The following is a 21,567-nucleotide window of genomic DNA, read 5'->3' on the forward strand; positions in this document are numbered from 1 at the left end:
CATTCAATAATGGACAAGACGCTTTTTTTCTGTGTCGCGCACGCCATTATACTTACTGTGTCTCCGACTAGCATGGATCATGATTCCAGAATCAGAAGTATGCGTAACATTATGTAGAAGCATTATGTAAGGCTACCATTGCACTCGTGCCTTTTTCTATTCTGTCTGTCTCCTCGAGTTCATTTGACTTCATCACTTCACTTGAACGTCATGTGAAAACACCCGTGCATCTTGGTCGCATATAGGTGCTACTCTGTCGTGAAAGGTACCCCACTATGGACTACATCAACACTAATTTTGTCTTCTTGCGGGACTTGGAGGAAATCGATGCTCATATCAATGCTCTCAGCGAGCAAAAATTGAACATCACAAAAGCAATCAAGGCGAAAACGAATGCCAGGAATCTAAATGGTCCAGATGCGGCTCAATGTGAGGCGTTGGTGCACGCTGTTCAGGATTTATCTGGATCAGAATCGATCGAAGCCGTGGATCAGCTTGTGAAAAACTTTGGCGATGTCAAGATTCTTCGTGAAATCCGCGGAGCGCTCCAAAAGAAGTTGGAATTAGAAAGAGAAAACGCCGTCTTGATTCGCGCAGCTGACATTGAATCTCGACTCAACCAGTTGCTGGAGTCTTCACCTGTAGAAGAATTCAACGCAGCATCGATTGCTATTTCAGATATTCATGATGAGCTGCTCGAAAAAACGCTTCGTCTGCAATTGAAACTTGTTTCAGAACCCCGCAAAGCAGTTCTTCAGGCCGAACTCACCAAAGCATTAGAAAAGGTCAAATGGCTTGCTCCGCATGAAAAAGTAACTATCCCTGCAGCTGATTTCAAATTGATCTCGTCAAAGTTTACGGAATTGGTTGATCTTGAAGCATTGAACCTGATTCCAGAATACCCAGAATCATGGTTTGCTCTCCAGGTTCTTCTTCATCCGTTTATCCTCCGATTCAACTATCACTTCAACCAGAATACAGAGACCAACAAGATTTCTCGTCCTGAATGGGCTTTGAACTATGTTGAAACGTTCTTCTCAGACAACCATGCTGTTTTGGAGCTTGCTATTGGGGATGCTTTTTCAAAACATAATCGGATTGGCATTTTTGAAGTGTTGACTGCTATCCTTATTCCCCTCAGAGACAAATTGACCCAAATGCTACTGATAATTAATACAAATATTGAAAAGTCTTCGTCTGAAGGTGACACGGCTGCCCTTGACCGTGATGGGCGATTACTTTCGCATTTGATTTTCGAGACGGCATCCTTCGACCAGCGCTTACGCAAGAACTACAAATACAATCCTTTCATTGAGGTTTCACTTGCTGCGCGACCACATAAATGGGCAGGTCTCACGGGAGATATTTTGGCTACTGATGGAAGTGAGAGCAGTGCAGTAAATAACTGGCTTAATCTTGAATTCAGGTTGGCAAAGTCTCGCTTTGAGACTGACATAGTGGGTGCTTCGAATGCCTTTGAAATCGATTACGAGTTTAATGCTAGCTCGGACAATCCAAGCGATGTATTAAAACCGAGCTATTCAGCTTTTGCTTTGGTCAAACTCTTTGATAATTTAACAACTCATTTCAAAAGTTTGAGTATTGTCAAGTATCAATTGAAATACGTTTCTAAGATTCAACTTGTTCTCCTAGATGATTATTACAATGCTCTTGAGAAAGACTTTCGCCAATTCAATGAGTCGCTTAGTCTGAAACTCATATCAAATTTTTTATCTGGGACGATCAAACCTGACTCAAACAATGCGGCACAAACAATTGCGACAAACGGTCTTAAAGGATTAGAAATCTTGACTGGTCTTTATTGCCTGATTAAGTTTGTGATCGAGAGTATGGAAGATTGGAGTACGGAGTTGGTTTATATTCAACTATGGAATATGTTCTGCTCGCTTTCAGACACCAAAGATAGAGATAACTCCATTTTCGGCGCAACAATTGTCCAGTATCATGGTTTACTTGACAAGGTTATTGAGAAATACACTGATTTCTTCCGTCGGGAAATTCGTGGAACTTTGAAGGAGTATGTCAATTCTTGTTCATGGATAATCGACGATGATATGAAGAAGAATAATCAACCATCCACCCAGTTATCGAATTTTATTCTCATTCTTCCGAGCTATATGTCTTTCTTAAAAAGATCACTTCCAGAGCTTGATTACTTTCTTGTTTCGAGTAAAGTTTGCGATTCCTACGCACGCGTGCTCCAAGAGTATGTAATCTCGAATAACCAGTTCAACAAGAATGGATTGAGCCAACTAAAAGTCGATCTTGAATGCTTGAGTAGCTACATGGCTGACTACTTGTTGATGAGTACGAACTACAAGTATTCCAATATCGAAAACCGCAATTACAAGAGGCTAATGCAATCAGTGAAGATGATGGAACATTTTGATGCCACAACTGCAAAGTTATTGAAGAGAAACCCCGATAGTAACAATGACATCAGAGCGGAATTTACGGATGGGCTTGATTGTCTTTCTGACAATGATTTGAGAGATTTGTTATTTCGTATAGTCTAGAATGGATAAACCTATCGATTGCCACACAACAGTCGGAATTTTAGGGTAACTTGAGGCGTGAATTTTTCATGACCGCACTATGTGAAGGTAGCGACATTGCGCATAATCAATGTTGGTTCATTGTGGTAGACAGAATCACATGAGCTATTTAACTCGTTTTGGAAACAGGCTGGGGGAAGCACGGCAACGTATCGTGGATCTATCGAGTGGAACTGTTCAACGATAGCAGCTTTTTCATTATACGATTCAAACTCAAACTTTCTGAAATATTTAGATTGTTCCGCAAAAGGCAACTCCCGAACGAGTCAAACAAAGTACCCCACTCTAAGGCGCTGTAACTGAGCCATTTTTCTGACTAAAAGGTAATTACTCTCCTGTCAAGGAACTTTCCGTCCCATAATGAATAATACTGCATGCTATACGCAACTTTAAATAAGATTGTTCTGCGCAAAGATTGTTCTGCATCGTATCCAGTTGCATAAGAAACTGATAAGATAACTACGGGCGCCACAACAGAGACTCATGCATATGCATTATTAGGCAGTCTTCCTTCATTCTCGGTATCTCGAAGGCCCATTTATGGCTATGCATCTGTTTTGTTCATTGTAGGAACAAAGAAACACCAGAAATGGAATCCACAACTAGTATTCCTAGTGGCGCGATAAGGCTTTGTTTCTTGAAAACAATATCTTCTCATTCTCATCAGTACTGTTGCTATAACATGTGCATTTCAGGCTAATAAGGTTATCTGCATGGTCACACTCAAGTGGCGAAAAAAAAGAAAAAGAAATACCCTCATGCCTACGTCCAAAATTGCAGATTAAAGCCCAGAATTGGAAATTAGTTCTAGGTACATACCCGGAAAAAAGTACTTATTAAATGCAGGGTACAAATGCGGTAAGAACGTCAAACAGTATAACCGCCGTATCATTTCTTAAATCTAAGAAAAGGAACCATCCACGAAAATGGTTTTAGAAAGGTGTCTCTCTTTTGATTCTTCTCAGCTGTGGAACAAATCTTGTACATTTTAACATAATCCACAACAAGTGCTCGATCTTCTTCCTTCTGTGGCCATGTTGGATACCAACTAGAGACGGCTGACCAAAACGAGCGAGGAGCAGTAGTCTCCTGGGCATTTGTCCAGGGTTTGTCACCCATTGAATCTGGGAAAAACCCATTCGTGCCTCCAACCGCAACATTAAGAACAAGAAAGAATTCCTGATCAAAAGGAGCGATTTTGTTGTTGAGTGGCCAAGGGTTTTGGATCACAGTACCATTTTGGTATGTTGTTGAAAAGTGTCCAAAGTCCCAGAAAGGCTTTTTGAAACCATGGTAGAGGACTTGCCTTAATCGACCATCGATATAGCTTTTGATGTACTTCTCATTCCATTCCAAACCATAGATATGGAATGTGCTGGAAAACATACCCAATCTTTGGGTACTATGGGATGTAGTTCTAAGATACTGATCTTGTGCCACATCAGGGCCCCAATGAAGACTGCTGGAAATAACGTCATGTCCACCCATAGGGTAATGCACTCCATTCCCTCTGGATTCAGCGATATCAATTTCACCCGAAGCTGGCCAGGGCCCATAAGTGTTATTTTTCGGAAGTAACCAAATTGCAGGCCATAACCAGTCTCCTTTAGGAAGTTTAGCACGCACCTCTACTTTCCCATACTTTATAGATGCTGAGCTTTTAGTATTGAGCCTAGCACTTTGCACTGGTGGAATAATTGCTCCAGTAGTTGAGTTAGACCTAATCCAACATTGGGCTCCTCCAGAACCTGTACAAGTTCCATCTGTGGTTAAGTTCACTGTGTACCCGTTTGAGATATCATCGTTATCAATAGTCTCATTAGTAAGTGTTGGGAGAATAAAGAGTTTTCCATTTTTCACAAAAGAGTTTCGGTCCAGGTCTGTGGTCCAGTCAAAGGCACCTGTGCCGAAACCCCCAACTTGAACTTCTCTTTCCCATACATTCTTGTTGAATTCCAGGAAATCATCGACTAGTACCTCACAGAACTTGAAGTTTGAAATATCAGCATATGCAAAGTACCCTAGTACACCAATGACAGCCAAACCAAGTACGAATCCAAGAAGAACGATGTAGTTGATAATTTTGAGCTTCTTTCTGCTTTTGCTTTTCAACCAAGGTTTTTCAACCTCGGCTCCAAGAGTTATCCTTTTTGAATGCACCACCCGCTTTGTGAAGATAAGTTCATCATCTCCAGGTTTAATTTCCGTGGTGTATAATGTCTGGGAAGATCTATTCACAATTGATGAGCTCTCATCACCACTAGTCCTGAAACTTGTGCCTCTTGATGTCCTTGCACTGGCTGTTGGCATAGGCAAAGATGACGAAATATCAGTTTGCTGGTCCGAGGCCTCAAAATACTGGTTTTCGGCTGACAGATTAGAGACTTCGGACTGCTGCGGATGAAGCTGAACCATTATGAAGCAAAGGTATCAATGAATTGATAACGGGAAGAAAACGATTCGCCAATACGGGGGTTTTGTAATAAAGGAAAGAAAGTCTAGACTTTGTGTTTAAATATGAATAAGGAAAGCTGCGAAGTCACACATTCGACAGTTCCATTCGGGGACATATGCCTCGTCTTCTAGATGAACCCGCCGTGCTTACATGCAGCGAACACTAACTCTGCATAACCTTGCATATGGTTTTGAGCGAGAACGTATGACGGTAATTTCTTGCTCCCATGGCTCCATCGCACGTAACCAGGATTAGGATATATTTCGAGACGTATTCTGACTGATGAGCTTCATACCCTAAAATGAGTTTTCTCAAGAAATTATTGAAGGCTGGCGAAAGACGCAAAGGTCCCGAGGAAGAGAAAAGTGTTCCTGATAGTAAGATAGAGGGCCAAATCAATATAAGAGACATACAAGAACAATTGACAGCTGCGACTAATTTTCCATTGAGTGAATTAACATCAACGGGAAGTGGTTCACAAAATTTTTCGATCCAACCTGTCAGCGGCTTTCAAGGTATTCTTAATAACATCAACGCACCACATACTCAATTCCAATTCCCTGGAGACTTCAAAGACCCCCAATATATATTTGTGCAGTATCTTTATGATATCTGTGTTGGTAAAGGATGGCTCAAGTTAGTGGATCCATTGGAGCCATGTGTGATGAAGAAAAATCACAAAGACGGAAGTAAGATTCATTACAGATACCTACCTCCATGTGATAATCTCGGTGAGGGGTCTTTTGTGGACCTTGTGGCACGTTATCTACGTGCTGAAATTGCAGTCAAAGTTTCGTTTCCCCTTATTCATGCTGTTCTTGAGACAGTCAGACCAGAGGATGGTGTGATTCCCATAGATTTAGATCATAGAATCCAAATTCTTGATTCTATCCAAGAGATTCCCTTTGCTAGCAAATACCATTACTGCGCTTTTATTAGAGACGAGAAGAGTTTTGTTGTGTGGGGATCTACCATTCAACAAGTGCTTACTTTTTTGAATCAGATTGAGAAAAGATTGATCAATTTTGTTTGGGATGCTGGCAACGCAGTTAACGAAAAAAGAACCAACTATATTCCCAGAGTCACTTTTGTTAATGGTCTTGACTCCTCTGACGAGGAGACTAGCCTGGCCAAGAGAAATTCTGTCCGGGCTGAAACAGAGGCTGTTTCTGGATCAACAAGCTCAGAAGAATCAAACTCTACAGCAGAGTTTGATATAGAAAAACAATACGAGGAAAGGCCAATCTTCTTTGTACATTCAGTGATCATTGCATTAGCAGTAATTGTCCTTATGGCTTTCATAGGCATGTTTGTGTCGCAATTGATTAGAATCATCGTGACGGAAAACTATTGGATAATTTTGGTAAGTATCCTATACATTCCAGTGATTTTTCTTTTCTGTGGGTTTTTTGCTACATCTGTGGTCTCTGTTTTTGTCTTTATTCTAGGACCAGTGTCACAACTCGAAAAGAACTCATATTCATACTCCGTGAAACGTTCGCCTCGCTTGAAACCAAAAAACGGAGTATTGCCTCACATAACTATCCAGTGTCCCGTCTACAAAGAAGGGTTGCTGACTGTGTTGAAGCCTACCTTTGAAAGCGTTCAAAAAGCCATCCATACTTACGAACTTCAAGGTGGTTCTGCTAATATTTTCATTAATGATGATGGACTTCAAGTGATTCCAAAGAGTGACGCTTTGGAAAGGATACAGTACTATGAAGAGAATGGATTTGGCTACGTAGCTCGCCCTGGTCATAACGTTGATGGATTTATCAGAAAGGGGAGATTCAAAAAGGCCTCTAACATGAACTACTGCTTACACATTTCAAACTTGGTGGACGGAAAATTTGATGAAATTAGGGGCGAAACCACTTCTTGGGACCCAAAGCAAGAGTCAGCTTCATACTTGAAAGCTTTGGAATTGGTTGTTCAAGAGGAAGGTCGATGCTGGGCTGGAGGAGATATCCTATTGGGAGAGCTCATTTTGATCATAGACTCTGACACGAGAATACCAGAAGATTGTTTTTTAGATGCAGCATCAGAAATGCATGCATGTCCTGACGTGGGGATACTACAACATGCTTCGGGGGTAATGATGGTTGTGAATGATTACTGGGAACAAATGATTGCTTGGTTTACTGAATTGATTTATTTTTCTATTTCTTATGTTTCGGCAAGTGGAGCTGATACAGCAGCTTTTGTCGGCCATAATGCTTTCTTGAGATGGCAGGCAATACAAGAATGTGCATATGTTGATGAAGATGATAACAGAGTCAAGTACTGGTCAGAATCTCATGTTTCAGAAGACTTTGAATTGTCTTTAAAACTTGGTGCGTTAGGATACATAGTACGTTTGGCTACTTATCATGATGGAGGATTTAAGGAGGGCGTTTCTTTAAATGTCTATGACGAATTGACTCGGTGGTCCAAGTATGCTTATGGATGCTCTGAGATTATGTTTCATCCTTTGAGGAAATGGGTATTGGGAAGAATATTTACTCCGTTGTTTAGATCATTTGTGCGGTGCAACATCTCCCTTGCTTGCAAGTTTGGGATTATCAGTTATATGGGCACTTATTTTGCAATTGGGGCTTCCCTTGTGATGGTTTTCGTCAACTATTTCATTGTTGGCTACTATAACTGGGGTTACTACCGCATTTATAGTGACTCGATGCACATCTTTGTTGCAGTCACTGTAACATTCTCTGTTGCATCGCAAGCTGCCTATTCCATTGCAAGACTCCGTGTTCACAACAAAGTCACAGTGTTACAAGTTCTTGGAGAGCTAAAATGGGTGGTCGTGATGGCAATTTTCATGGGTGGACTATCATGGCATATGTTTAAGGCGATTGCGTGCCATTTACTAGGTATTAACATGGCATGGGAAGCAACTGCAAAGGATATCGAAAACTCAAACTTCTTTCAAGAAGTGCCTAAAGCCATCAAGAATTACTACATGATGTACATTTGCTGCATTCTAATGTTGATTGCCATTCTTTGCTTGGCATATGCGGTACCTTACGCATACCAAATCCGTGGAATCGCTCCCATTCTCCCTTTGGCTTGGAGTCTTTGGAGTCATATTCTCTCACCGATTGTTCTTAATCCTCAAATCACCACTTTTTCATGGTGAGTTTTATAGTTTCACAAGCAAATACACGAGGTACCATATTCCCAAATTACGAGAAATCTCGGAATTTTTTTGGCTGATGTTGCATATTCTATGTCTTTCTTTGCCTTGGGCTCAAAAGGATGCACGATGCTTAAAAGTGAAAGCCGCTTTTCCCACCTGTAGAGAAGGTAGTTTTTCAAATTCGTAATTGAATCCTTAAGCAGCAATACTTTCCTATTCAGTCAAGTATATTCTTAGCTGCCATATTATTTTTAGCAGGTCGCTAGAAAATATTTTTGGTTGCAAAGTGGTCTCCCGGAGCCGTTTCCTTGCACTAGACTACTCTAGACAGGACTAGCGGTGTATCATAAGAATTCATATGCCCACACACTTTTTTCAATTTGCCATTATCTTTATATTTGTCCGAATTTATGCATCAGAACTAATACTACGGCAGTACGTATTTTTTTTTTCTTCGCCAAGCTAACCTTTGTAGGCCCTTTGTCTCAATCTTCGGAATTTCCGCACATGTAAACTAACCATTCGTAATGGGAGAGGAGCGTTTTCATTTTCATTCTTTTTCGTTTTGTAGTTTCTCAATTGATGTGGGCCTTGTCTACACCAAAACAGCTTTCAGCATAGCAGGATCCCAACATTCTTTCATGAACCTAATTACATGAAAGTAGGTCATTATGTCCATACAGTTATTGAAGATATGTATATCCTGACGATAGCCCAAATAGAGCACCCTTTTCACATCTGCGAAGCTAGGAGAGCTAAGTGGCGATGGTACAATTCTCAATTTGAAGGGCTACAATCATATGTGAATACTGCCACTTGAACAAGAAACCCGAGGTATTGTTTGTTTCACGGATAGTACATCTAATTAGACTTTTGTGGCGTTTGCATCTTTGGTACTCAGTCGTGAGATGAAAGTTTCTTATCTTGAGGCGGGCTATCGCAGCTTCATGCATGGCAAGTGAAATGGCGTGTGCAGCGCTCACAAACGCATGCGCTGCGCACCATGCAGCTTCCGCGTTCGTTATACATCAACACTTCCCACTACGCGTCTTCCTCATGTCTCTTACACGCAAAAGAGTATGTCGAACCACACATTGTTGGAAACACGGATTCCGCTACTAACACTCAGTCTCTTGCTGAGACGCTGGCGCCGCCAAAGAAGCCCTTGCATCGGTATGACACGATCGCCAAATTGTTCAATGTTAACGCGGATCAACTGCATCTTTTGATTCCCCGCAAGCCTGCGGGAGTTGTGGTGGGCCGCAGTAGTAGCTGTGATATTAGACTTGGTGGAGCTGATGTCCTGTCGCGGCATTGTCAGTTTTCACTCTCGTCGAATGACACGCGAGAGTATCTTATGCTCACAGACATGAGTTCAAACGGCACTTTTGTCAATGACGAGGTGCTTGGCCGCGGAAACACCGTCGTCCTTCGAAGCGGCGACAAAGTTGCATTCGCTCGTAGCGGAACATACGTTTTCCGCTATCTTGCTGACGATACCGCAGTAACTTCCAGACGGCTGTTTTTCGCAGACTATATTTTACTGCATCAGCTTGGCACGGGACATTATGCTGTAGTGCGTGAGGCAAGAGACCGTACACTGGGAGACGTGGTTGCGGTCAAGATTTTCCATCCGAACAAGAATGGGACTGCGGCAGCAGAAGAGGAGACCAAGCTTCGACAGGAAATGGAATTGCTTCTTCTGATAAACCATCCGAACATCGTACGGTTCATCTCGCATTACGTAGAACCTACAGGCAACAATGCATCCACAACATATTTGGTGTTGGAAAAAGTCAACAGTGGTGAGTTGTTCCAGCGCATTGTCAGCAAGCTGAAACTTGCTGAGGACGAAACACGTGCATTGTATAAACAGCTCCTTGCTGGACTCGGATATTTGCATGGACGTAACATTATTCACAGGGACATCAAGCCAGAAAATATTTTACTAGATATCACCCCACGGAGACCCGGTGTTCTTCCAACCGGACCTTGGGACTCTACCGAACACGACGTGCGAGTCAAGATCGCGGATTTTGGCCTTGCTAAGTTCATTGGGGAGCGAAAATTTACCAACACTCTTTGCGGCACGCCGGCTTATGTTGCACCGGAAGTCTTAGCCAATGGGGGACATTATCTGACCAAAGTCGATGTCTGGCTGGCTGGTGTTTTGTTGTATGTGTGTTTGTGCGGCTTTCCGCCCTTCAGTGACGATTTGGCACCACCGTCAATGCGTGACCAAATTCTTACAGGCAAATATGCCTTCTACTCCCCTTACTGGGATACCATCAGTGACCTGGCCTTGGATTTGATTTCAAAAATGCTTGTCGTAGATCCATCACGGCGATTGGACGTTCAAAGTGTCTCCGAACATCCTTGGGTGGAAGAGGCGGAAATGCATGGTCTGCGTCACAGTTCGGTTATTGCACCAACTCAACCAATGACTCTTCAACAAAGGTTCACGTCGGAACTTAACGCAGAACAGATGCCATAAAAAAGTAGGAGGCAAAAGTAATAGACCTATACAGACACAGAAACTTACTGGAATCTTTTTTAGTCAAGAATGACTCAAGTGATGGATTTCGCACATGTTCGTCCCACAAGGGTCCAATAGGACTTAATTAGCAAAAAACATCGAGTTTTCATTAAGATAATTGCTATCTAGTTTTCTTGCTTTTTAAATGCATAACTTGCAAGTATTTTGCATGGAGTAAGGTATTGAGTTTCCGTTTACTTTGTTAAAATTGTAGTAGCAAGTATTTTGCTCTAAGCCAATTATTCCCTATCTTTAGCACGTTTTTCTTATTTTTTTTTTTTTCTTTTTCCTTATTGCTCAACTATGTCTAGCTACTTTTGATTAAAGCCTTTTAGACTTTTAATCATTAGTGACATAGACAACAAGTCTATTCTGGGCGTTCTATATATTATTGTTGTCTTATTTATTCTTTCAGATAGTCCCTAATACATTCTTTACGTTTGTCTTTCGATGTTCTACTGAGATCCCTTTCTTTGCTAGGTTTGTTCCTCCAATGTTTACTTACTGCAACTGATGACTAGACAATTGCTTGCTCATTCTATATACATGCTATGGTTGTTTCTTGATATGGTACGCTCTTTTTTTTTATCTCCTGATCAAGGTTAGTTAGCCTCGCAAGCTTTGGATAGCATCGCGTCGGGTCTCAAAGAATGTTGTCAATAGAGAATGATTTGCTTGAGCTAAATCTTTGTAGTCATCAGGAACGCCAGCTAAGAGCACCTTATCCAATTTGTCTTTCAAATGTTGCAAGTTAGAGAGAACATTCAATGCATGTGTCTGCTTGTGTGCCCGTACATGAGCGTCAAATTGGCCCACAAGACATGCAAGGTCACTTGACGCTTCGACACCCAATTTGAACCATTCTAGCGCTTTGGGCACATTATCAAACACATTGAGTTCCATAAAACCCAACGATGGAAAGCTTTCTTGTAATCCTCTAGACGCACTGATTTCCAAATGATAACGTGATAGTTCTGGATCCGTAATAGTGTAGAGCTGTCCCAAGTAGTAATGAGCCTTGACTATATGCGTGTCTAATTCACCAAAGCAAATTGCCTTTTCAAGATGCATCTTAGCACGTACCAAGTCTGCGTGTGGTTTCACGTAATGGTAATAATAAATCCCCAAGTTGGAATGCACATGACTTGCCAACACCGTTTTGTCCTCTAAATCCAAAAACTCGTGCCAATATTGGGCCGCCTGTGCATGATAATTTTTCGAAAAGGCAAGGTCGCCTGCCAACTTGAACAGAAGAGGATGTTTTCTTTCTGTCAACTGGCGAATAAGCCCATTCGCATACTCATAGTCTTCTGGCAGTGTATCTGGAGAAGCTATCAGTTCAAAGGCAAGCATAGCGATGGCATCATTGTTTCCCAATTCTGCAGCTTGTTCGACTAACTCATTCTCCAAGTCTACCAAATTCTTATTCACCGAATTGGTGACCGATCGCAAGTTGTGCAAAATCGACCGGAGAATCATGAGATCATCATGCTTTGTGTACGGAGGTAGTCTTATTTGCTCTGGTTCATCAAGGTTGGTGTAGACGCTATTCAAGATGGGAAGCATCTTTGAGTATGCCAAACGTGCATCCGCATCGAAAAGAAGTCTGTTGATTGTTTTCTTCTTGGGAAGTATCGTAGAGAGGCTTGGCCGAGCTGACGACAGGTGTCTTACGAAGTTTCGGAGCATGGCGTTACCAGGAACAGATGATGGCGTTTCCCTCCACGTGAATTAACATGTGACTTGTTGTTGATGCGGTACTTGGAAAATATGTACACCTCGGCTATATGCAGAGATACATGGACGCTTCGGGCTTAAGACAACTACGTTGAGCAGAAAAGTAAATGCTCGTACAAGACAGGACCTTATGTGTTCGTTGAAACCGCTCATGTTTTATGACCTCGTACAATGTTTGTTGGCCGGATCTGCTGCTGTGTTTAGTGCCTCATGCAGGTCTTCTACTTACGGCACTTAACGGATTTAGCATGCATGGCTCATGCATGACGATGTTCAAACGCCGTTAGGTAACAAATTATGCCATTTGTTAAGGGATCCCCCACGTCTGAAAAATGCAGTTATCACCGAGTTTACGTTGCATGGGCTTTGCTGGTAATTTCATTATAAAAAATCATACAGGGATACGTGCGTGGAGGCTGCAACTGCACTCCTGTATTACAATCGAACATGGATACGACGTTTCAAAGCTACGATCCAAAAAAAAAAAAAAAAATAATTCAACAAAGTAGTTAGACCTCCATTGCGCATAGAGTAAATGCATTTGATTATAACCAGAGCTCTGGACGAGATCTATATAGTATACCTGTGAAAGGATTATTAGCAACTAAGTGAGTGTCGTAACACACTTCAATGAGCGTTAAAATCAATAAAATTGTCAACATGCGCATTGGAGCTTGCTGTATTCGGCGTACCATTGGAGAGGGCCGGGCTGTTTATGATAAGTTCGTTGGGGTGAAAATCGTTGGATTCGAAGTCATAGTGATGTTCCACTTGCTGAGGATGATAACCAGAATCTGCCTCGTAAGTATTGGCCATATCATGACTACCTTGATTGTATTCATTTTCCGGACGATGTATATCAACATTTTCCTGTCTTGAATGCAGATTTTTTTCGAGTTGCGAGTCATTCTCATATGATTCTATGCCCATTGATGGGCTATTGATGAAATGTGACCCTTCGTTTTTGGATACATGTGGTAAAAAGTTAGAGTTCGGTGTTTGCACAGTGTTGAAGAAATCAGGAGTGGTTGCCGAGAACATCTCCTCGTATTCTTTTCTTTCTGGTTGATTGACGCCTAGAGAAGAAATGTGCATTTGCTTCTCTTCATTGTATCTGGACTTTATGACGCCCGGAGATTCGTGACTTCCTGATGACATAGGTGAAGTATCTTCAAAATTGGCGATTAGAGTGAGTCCTTTCAGGGCATACGGCTTCTCGCTATGCGGCGTGTCCTCCCAGGAAGACACGTCTTGTTTAATCTGATAATCATCGTTGTGATTCTGGCTGTGAATCATATTATTTGGTAAACCATCTGCACGAGGGCTGCCTGTTGCCGCTAGAGGCGTGATTGTTTCTGAGACACCCGCATATTCTTTTTGCAGAAGCTGATTGCTCAAAATGTAATTATTAAGGAACTGGAGAGAGTTTTTCGCACCAACCAATACGTGAGGCGTCGAAGTTCCACCTGGAGCATAAAAAGCGGAGCTTACTTGTTGACCTTCACTGAAATCATCACAGATAGACCATTGGTTGAGGTTTGCATTCACACCATTGAAGAAATAGACGGAAAACTTAGGTTTCCGGGCAAGATTGAGGCGCATTTCATTGTTTTCTTTGCTGAGCGAGCTGTCTAAAATCGAGCTGTGGAGAACAGAACTGATAGGATAAAAAATTCGAAAGAGGATTTTTGAGTTATTGGAAATCGCCGAGAAGAAATAGTTAATTTCATGGTTCTTGCGCGATAAAATAACCATAAGATCCACATTCTCCATGACACTGTTGAGCGTGAAAGGTGACAAGTTAACTAATGACCGCAGCAACGTCGCACCATTATGCTGGCCACTTTTTATTCGTTGCCAAGAACCAACAGAAAGAGACGAACAGTCAATAAAGCAATAGTTTTCATTCAACTCAATTGGAATCATCCCTTGCGCACGTAATCCTGCTGCTGAAACTTGGGTCAACAGGTTTGAACGTGACGAAACGTTACTTCCCCCATGTTTGACGGGCTTTCCCATACGTTCAAACTTTCTGACTTTTGCCCGTCTGTTTTGAAACCAGATTCGGACTGCTTTTTCGGACATATTGGTCCGTTCACTTATCTCCTTGCGTTGATCTGGAGAAGGGTTTGGGTTAGAGTCGAACTCTCGTAGAAGATAGTCAAGAACCTCTCCTGACGCCCGAGTTCTTTTAGTAGAAGTTTCCTCGGCCATTTGTTTGGTTGAAATGAAAGTTTTTTTTACGCCACAGGTCCTTGGGAAGTGTGAAGATCTTATAAAGGGGAGATTATGTCAATGGTAGATGGGTTGAGTTTTCGGGGCTCTACGGCTATCTTTTCTCCAAACTATTGGTGATAAGGAGAACCTCAAGGAGGTTTGAGGGTATGGTGAAAAAGATAAACCGCTCTGTCTCGTGCAGAACAATGGGGAAAAAAAGGAAGGGAAACTAAAGAACAAAAGGAAGTGAAAACAGCGAATACGAGAAACTAAGAAATACGTCCAAGATTCTTTCTTGTTTAAGATTCTGTGGAGTCGTGCGCATACCAGTCCCGGAAGAAACGTGTTTGCATAATTACGTGCTGGTCTCTTTCAAACGTATCATTTGAAAAAAATTTGTCGCTTAGCTCGAAGGGCTAAAAATGAAAAATACAGCAGTGGATGGTGAATTTTCTTCTTTTTTTTCTCTGTGCTACTTCTTTGTACTCGGTCTTTGTTGCCGAGGCGAAAATGCATACGCAGATCTTGCATTTCCCTTCCTTTACATTGGACTCATGCAGCAGCGAATGGCCTTTATAGAAGACCAACGCAGATCCTTACATAGCCTTACAAAAAATAGAATCTGCAACTTTTTGTTGTACTGAAACTTATAATTATGTAAATGCTAGGATTAACTTCTATATTGCTGATCAAACGAGTATTGCACTTTGGTTTGACGTATTTACATGTATAGTGACGTACGAAGTATCTATTCAAGCAAGCATTGGCAGAAGAAATCACCAGAAAATAATTGGAATGCCAGTTCATGATACCCTAGACATATTTGCCACAATATATCTCAGCAGGCTGGAAGTTTGATAAATTGTTAGGAATAATCCTGTAAGAAGATCAAGTAGAGTAGCGCCAGTTCTCACTAAAACACACACCCTAACACATAGGGGCACGTAGGTAAGAATGGGGAAAAAACTGACAATGTAAAGAACTTAAGCATAGTAATCAACAGGGACCAATTATAAGTGTGAAAAGAAAAAAACCATACGCCACATGGCCAAACAAGGAAGCGAAAAATAAAAAGCGAAAAGTGATATTCGAATGAGTGAAACGAACTAGGGAGCTTACTCAAAATGAAAGATTGCGATCCCAGAGAAGACTCAATTACAAACATTGTAGATCTCTTCAGTCGATTATTCAAGAATGAGTAATCAAATTCAAGTGGGTTTGAGTTTCCACTTAAAACATAAATGGTGATCTCATAAACGGAAAACGGGGAAAGTATGTAAGACTTGTCACTTGAGGTGATGAATAATGAAAGATGGTGGTTTAGAATGGACTCCTCTTATGGCTCAAAGCACGGTTTACTTTAAGATAATATTGAAGTGTCCTTAAATGATATCTCACTTTTCATTCACGGCGACTCTAAGCCTTAATTCTGTAGGGATAATATCACTTACACGATCCGTATTAAGAACCTTGAGGAGCCACTTCTAATTTGAGTTACTCAGGGTGGAGAAGGAAAATTTTGACAAACTATTTTCTACCAGGATCATAACTGATCACGAAGATACCTATATTTTTCGGCGCAACGTATAAATTTTTGGTCGATACAAGAGTCATTGCGACCCACGTGGTTTTCTCCCTCCCACTGAACCATATTTCCATCCAAGGGAAATACTCGTATGAAGAAATCATACTTGCGAGCGTGTCAGTAATACAAAGCAATTTTTGAACTACCTTGCGGGATGGAGAGGCTTCATGGTGAAAATACTTCGAGACGCCCTGTTTGATATCAGTGGTCAGAAAGCCCGTTTATTCTAACCTGTGAAGAAAATCTATTGAAGAGCTCATAAATATGTGTCACTACTTGTGATGTGTATAATTCACTCTGTCTAATGCAGTTGGCCGTTCATTAGAGAAGAAGCTCATCCATAGATAGGTCCTCAAGCGCCGCAAAACAACTCTTGATCTCACGCCACTTGGCAGTAGTGGGATCCCATTCCCGGAGTTCCTTGACAAGCTCGTTGAGTAGCTTTAAGTTCCCAATATGCTTAGTTTCGAGCATTTCATGAACAAGCCCGCGTAAGTTCCAAGGCACATGAAACAAGTTTGGCGTGGCAAGTGTGCTGGTACTCTGCTCGGCAACGTACGCCTCCCTTTTGTGCACGAGACTAGTTGACTCCAAGGCAAAACGCACGCCCAAATCGTAGAGTTCGTTGCACCTCAAAATGCGGCCGTGGGCGCCCGCCGCGCCCTTCGGGCCTAGGAGCGACGCGCCCAAATCGCGCGCGAGCGCCAGGGTCCCACGCCCCACATTCTGCATTGTGGCGAGAACGCCCGTAAGCGTCACCAAAAACGGCGGTGCATCGCCTTCTCCCGCATACACGCACCGGAAGATGTTGGGGTGGCAGACATTGTCTGCGTGCGCCAGCGCAAGCGGCACAAACTGGTCGCCTGCCGCAGCAGCCAAGGTGATTTTCACATTGTGTGCGCAGAGAGTGCCAATGTTGTGCGCCAATTGTTCGCTCGCGCGCAGGCGCGGGTTCTGTAAAGAGAACAAATCGTCAATGGCGGCGCGCTCGCTAGGAGTGTACGCGCGCAGCACCACCGCAGAATCGCGCAGCACGGCCGGGCCTTGCCAGGCGCCGGCCAAGGCGAGAAACGCCATTTTGGGCGGGGCCACGCCTAGCCGCGCCGCCACTCCACACGCCACCGCAGCGGCCAAGGGCGCCGCCACCGAATTGCACACAAAGTAGATCAAGTCGCAGCCGCGAAGTTCGGCCGCCCAGTTGGTTAGGAGTGCAAGCGACTCTTCCGTGCGCGCGCCCAAGGGCCCCAGGCCTTCGAGTGCGATGGTGGAAACTGTGCATTTGTCTGTGCACCGAAAGATGGCCGCTTGCGCATGCTTGGCCATTTGTGACGCGCTGCCCGTATGCTGGCCCACAAGCACCTTGGCGAGCTTGCTGGGCATGAAGCTGTGAATGCTCACCACCACAGCATGGCGCACTGCGATGGTGTTGCTCCGCCTGTAGAGATGCCGCTCCGAAGTCTGCGAGCCCCAAAAGGTAGCCTCTGCCTGGAGCCGGGCCCGCGTGCGGAGCGTGATGCGCCGCATGCACTCGAGCGACGGCACCACCGACCCGGACCCCGCGCCGCGGCCCAAGGCTATTTCAGCCGCCTCCGCCTGGGTGCGCGGCCGAACCTCTATAGGCACAGGCAGTCTTTCGCTGGCGGTGCCTGCGACAGCCAACTCAAGACTGAATGCACTTGCCGTGCCTGAAGCGTCGGCGGCATTTGTCTTTGCTTTTGTGTTGCCATTTGCCCCTCCCCAATTTGAGACATCCGTTGAAGTGGCATTGTGTGTATTGTTGATAGTTGTATTGTTGGCCACTGTTCCGTTTGCACTTGCGCTCGCACTATTTTCGCCTGTTCCTTTACTGGCTGTGCTCAAACCGGTTTCCGTGCGTGCACTTGTTGTCGCGGTGTCTCCCATATGGGCGGCTCGTGGCTCGGCCCGCACAGCGTACAGACATCGGTCGCGGGCGCTTTCCACGGCGAGCATCGCCGCACGAACTAGGTCGTCGTCTGGCTCCTGGCGCGAAAAGGGCCACCAAGTACTGGGCGCGGGCGCAAACAGCCACCAACCAAAAAAGCCCTGGTTAGCTGCCTCTGCACCAGTCCCGCTAGTGTCTGAAGAGCCCGTTTCGGGTGGGGTAGGAGGTTTTGTACGGTTTTCCTGTGTTTGCTTGTCCGTCACGGTGGTTCTATTTCTGTCGCCCGAAGGGACGCTTTTTTCGCTCTGGATGTTTTTTCCTGTAGTTTGATTGTTCTGATCACTTTGTTTGTTCTGGCTAGTTTGTTTATTCTGACCAGTTTGTTTATTCTGACCAGTTTGTTTGTTTAGGCTGGTTTGTTTGTAACCAGTTTGTTTGTTCTGACCAATTTGTTTCTTCTGACTGGTTTGCTCGTTCCGACTGGTTTGCTCTCTCAGATGTGGTGTGCTAGTCGCACTTGTTGTAGGTTGTTTTGTCGTAGAATGTTCTGTTTTGACTCCGTTTTCCTTCTTGCCAGCATTTCCGTTCTTGGTTATGTGGGTCTCTTGTTCGCCACTTTGAGTTTTTGACGATCCCTCCTGATGTGTACTATTTGCAAACCCACATCTTAGATCACCACTCTCTCCTGTATCTGCCTCTGACTCTTCTGGTATTCGTGGTGCTGGTTTCCTTATGGCAGTTTCGGCAGCCTCCATTCCATGTTGCTCATTGTTCGTCTCCGTCGTGCCTGCCTCGGACCCTCGATCTTCGTTGGCCCCAGCCTGAGAACCAATGTCCTTTTTGCTTTCATCCGCCGTCCCATTGGGCAATATACTTGCTCGCCACCAGGTGGACATGATGAATCTTTTGCTTGTTAAGCTTATCGCATGCACTCTACTATCAAGTGTGCATGCTCATTATGCATGTGCACACCAGCCTATCTGACGTTTTCTATTCTCTTCATCAGTATCCACACACAATCCATTCGCTTGGCTCTTTTCTTCATTTTGTTGCATTCTCTTCTCGTGGTCGCATTGCTCTTTTATTGCCACTTTTCCTGTTCGTCTGTCTCCCTTTGCTAGTTGCTCTTATCTTCCATCCCATGTCAGACCCATGGTCTCAGGTTGCAACACGCCTTGCCCAGCGAGACCATCTCGAAAAGCATGATTCGGAGTTTTACAGCTACTTTGCCCAGCTCGCACGCTTGCGCCCATCCAAGTCGGAGCCTGAGCGTCTCGAAAAGGAAAACCGCCAGCTCCGAGACGAAAACGACTCGTTAGTGCTGAGGCTCAACAAAAAAACGCTTCAGATGGAGCTCGCCGAAGCCCATGCTCGCGAACAAGCGAAAGCCATAGAGACCCATAAGTCCCGCCTAGCACGTCTACAACAAAAGATTGACCAGCTCACGTTGGAAATCCAAGAGAAGAATCATTCGATCCAAATCCTCACCGACGAGAATTTGGTGACACAAATCCAGCAAAACGTCATGAAGGGCGAGCTCGACAAGCTTAAAGCCGAGAACGATCGTCTCTTGCACAAAGTATTGGAGAAGAAGGGTGCAGAAGCCGAGGCTATGAACAGTGAGCTAAAGTAAAGAAGAACGCCTGAGAGCAGATTGAAAATGTGATATTCAACCACGTATCTAATTTGTCAAAAGAATAAGAAGTGAATTCTTAGTTTGCCAAAAACAAAATTCTTCTTTTAACGAATGCCGAAATCTTGAATCACAGAGGTAGATCGGACAAAGAATGCGAGGCATTTCGAACCGACACATTAGTTTTAGTAAGAACATTAGTGCGTCTATTTCACCTCAATGTTTCATTAACGTACGCTATTTGAGATCTGGGTACTTGTCCACTTTATTTTTGAACTAATAATTGGTGCTTTCTAGTGAGTATGAGCATCTATTGTTCCATGGTCTAATTTTTCTTCCTATCCATGCAACTAATATCTTGGTTAATCTTAACTACAGTCTTTAATTAACAAGATTCTCATTATCTTTTCATAATCATATAGCTTATTTGGAGGTGTCGACAACGTATCTACCCAAGATCTTACCTTCTTCCATCAACTTGTAGATGCCAGCCAATTCGGACAAACCAACAATCTTGATTGGGCACTTGATCAAGCCTCTGGAGAAGAAGTCAATAGCTTCGGAAGAGTCAGCTCTGTTACCGACGTAAGAACCACAGATGCTAACAGACTTGACAACAGCTTCGAAAACTGGGGCAACAACCTTAGCGCCAGCTGGCAAACCAACCAACACAACAGTACCGGTGGATCTAATGTACTCAACAGATTGAGCAATAGCCTTCTCGGAGACAGACACGTTAATAGCACCGTGTGGACCACCGTTGGTAGCCTTGATCACATCAGCAACAATGTCCTTGCTCTTGGTGAAGTCAACAAAAGCCTCAGCACCCAAGGACTCACAGAAAGCCTTCTTCTCATCACCACCGTCAATACCAACGACTCTGTAACCCATGGCCTTGGCGTATTGGATGGCCAAAGAACCCAATCCACCACCAGCACCAGAAATACACACCCATTGACCAGCTTGCAACTTGGCGGTCTTCAAAGCCTTGTAAACGGTGATACCAGCACACAAAATTGGGGCAACGAGAGCCAAGTCAGTTCCTTGAGGAATCTTAGCGGCTTGCACAGCGTCAGCAGTACAGTATTCCTGGAAGGAACCGTCGTGGGTGTAACCAGACAAGTCAGCGTCTGGACAGTTAGATTCGTCACCGTGTTCACAGAACTCACATTGCATACAAGAACCGTTCAACCACTTGACACCAGCGTAGTCGCCAATCTTCCAGCCTTTGACGTTAGAGCCCATGCCAACGACGACACCGGCACCTTCGTGGCCACCGACCAATGGCAACTTAGTGTCCAATGGCCAGTCACCCTTCCAGGCGTGCAAGTCAGTGTGGCAAACACCAGAGTACTTGACGTGGATCAACAATTCGTTTTCCTTTGGTTTTGGAACTGGGATGTCCTTGTATTCCAATGGACCACCGTTTGTTTCAAAGACAACGGCCTTTTGAGTTTGTGGGATAGACATTCTTTGTTTTTTTCTAAGGGGATTCAATTGAGACAATTGAGTGTGTAGAAGAAAAAAAAAACCTTGCTACCTGTCGGGGGCTCGAACTATTTATACATGGCTGGTTTTTTGGTTGGGCACCAATAGACCGTACACCTGAGTGGTGCGCTTCGGTATAGGGTGACGGTGCGGCTCGCAACTTTCCAGAATAGGCAATGCGATCAGATGTTTTCTGGGGGTTTCTTAGATCCTGCACATACTCGGAGAAGTGGTGTGTTCCCTTGAGCGGGGCACGATAGACCGAAGATAGACTAGTGAGCAACAACTCAAGATATGAGTG

At 43.8% G+C, this 21,567-nt stretch overlaps 9 protein-coding genes across 9 annotated transcripts; 4 read left to right on the forward strand and 5 right to left on the reverse strand. All coding sequences in view use genetic code 12, as the record gives it.

Moving 5' to 3' along the window:
• Positions 1-275: 275 nt before the first annotated feature.
• TIP20 (Tip20p) lies at positions 276-2,537 on the forward strand (the record flags this gene model as incomplete). The annotated part of the gene is made up of 1 exon (XM_002618331.1): positions 276-2,537. The coding sequence occupies one exon, from the start codon at positions 276-278 to the stop codon at positions 2,535-2,537; it is 2,262 nt and encodes a 753-aa protein (XP_002618377.1).
• Positions 2,538-3,464: 927 nt separating this feature from the next.
• FOB63_001554 (glycoside hydrolase family 16 protein) lies at positions 3,465-4,991 on the reverse strand (the record flags this gene model as incomplete). Its single annotated transcript, XM_002618330.1, has 1 exon — positions 3,465-4,991. The coding sequence occupies one exon, from the start codon at positions 4,989-4,991 to the stop codon at positions 3,465-3,467; it is 1,527 nt and encodes a 508-aa protein (XP_002618376.1).
• Positions 4,992-5,332: 341 nt separating this feature from the next.
• On the forward strand, positions 5,333-8,167 carry FOB63_001555 (glycosyltransferase family 2 protein; the record flags this gene model as incomplete). The annotated part of the gene is made up of 1 exon (XM_002618329.2): positions 5,333-8,167. One exon carries the CDS (start codon positions 5,333-5,335, stop codon positions 8,165-8,167), a length of 2,835 nt encoding a protein of 944 aa, XP_002618375.2.
• Positions 8,168-9,170: 1,003 nt separating this feature from the next.
• Positions 9,171-10,661, forward strand: DUN1 (serine/threonine protein kinase; the record flags this gene model as incomplete). Its single annotated transcript, XM_002618327.1, has 1 exon — positions 9,171-10,661. One exon carries the CDS (start codon positions 9,171-9,173, stop codon positions 10,659-10,661), a length of 1,491 nt encoding a protein of 496 aa, XP_002618373.1.
• Positions 10,662-11,309: 648 nt separating this feature from the next.
• Positions 11,310-12,392, reverse strand: FOB63_001557 (uncharacterized protein; the record flags this gene model as incomplete). Its single annotated transcript, XM_002618326.2, has 1 exon — positions 11,310-12,392. One exon carries the CDS (start codon positions 12,390-12,392, stop codon positions 11,310-11,312), a length of 1,083 nt encoding a protein of 360 aa, XP_002618372.2.
• A 675-nt stretch (positions 12,393-13,067) lies between these two features.
• GRF10 (Grf10p) lies at positions 13,068-14,654 on the reverse strand (the record flags this gene model as incomplete). Its single annotated transcript, XM_002618325.1, has 1 exon — positions 13,068-14,654. One exon carries the CDS (start codon positions 14,652-14,654, stop codon positions 13,068-13,070), a length of 1,587 nt encoding a protein of 528 aa, XP_002618371.1.
• A 1,909-nt stretch (positions 14,655-16,563) lies between these two features.
• FOB63_001559 (uncharacterized protein) lies at positions 16,564-19,041 on the reverse strand (the record flags this gene model as incomplete). Its single annotated transcript, XM_002618324.1, has 1 exon — positions 16,564-19,041. The coding sequence occupies one exon, from the start codon at positions 19,039-19,041 to the stop codon at positions 16,564-16,566; it is 2,478 nt and encodes an 825-aa protein (XP_002618370.1).
• A 53-nt stretch (positions 19,042-19,094) lies between these two features.
• On the forward strand, positions 19,095-19,778 carry FOB63_001560 (uncharacterized protein; the record flags this gene model as incomplete). The annotated part of the gene is made up of 1 exon (XM_002618323.1): positions 19,095-19,778. One exon carries the CDS (start codon positions 19,095-19,097, stop codon positions 19,776-19,778), a length of 684 nt encoding a protein of 227 aa, XP_002618369.1.
• A 423-nt stretch (positions 19,779-20,201) lies between these two features.
• FOB63_001561 (Adh1p) lies at positions 20,202-21,248 on the reverse strand (the record flags this gene model as incomplete). The annotated part of the gene is made up of 1 exon (XM_002618322.1): positions 20,202-21,248. One exon carries the CDS (start codon positions 21,246-21,248, stop codon positions 20,202-20,204), a length of 1,047 nt encoding a protein of 348 aa, XP_002618368.1.
• Positions 21,249-21,567: the final 319 nt, after the last annotated feature.

This window comes from Clavispora lusitaniae (assembly GCF_014636115.1).
Source record: "Clavispora lusitaniae strain FDAARGOS_655 chromosome Unknown tig00000038_pilon, whole genome shotgun sequence".
NCBI lineage: Eukaryota > Fungi > Ascomycota > Pichiomycetes > Serinales > Metschnikowiaceae > Clavispora > Clavispora lusitaniae.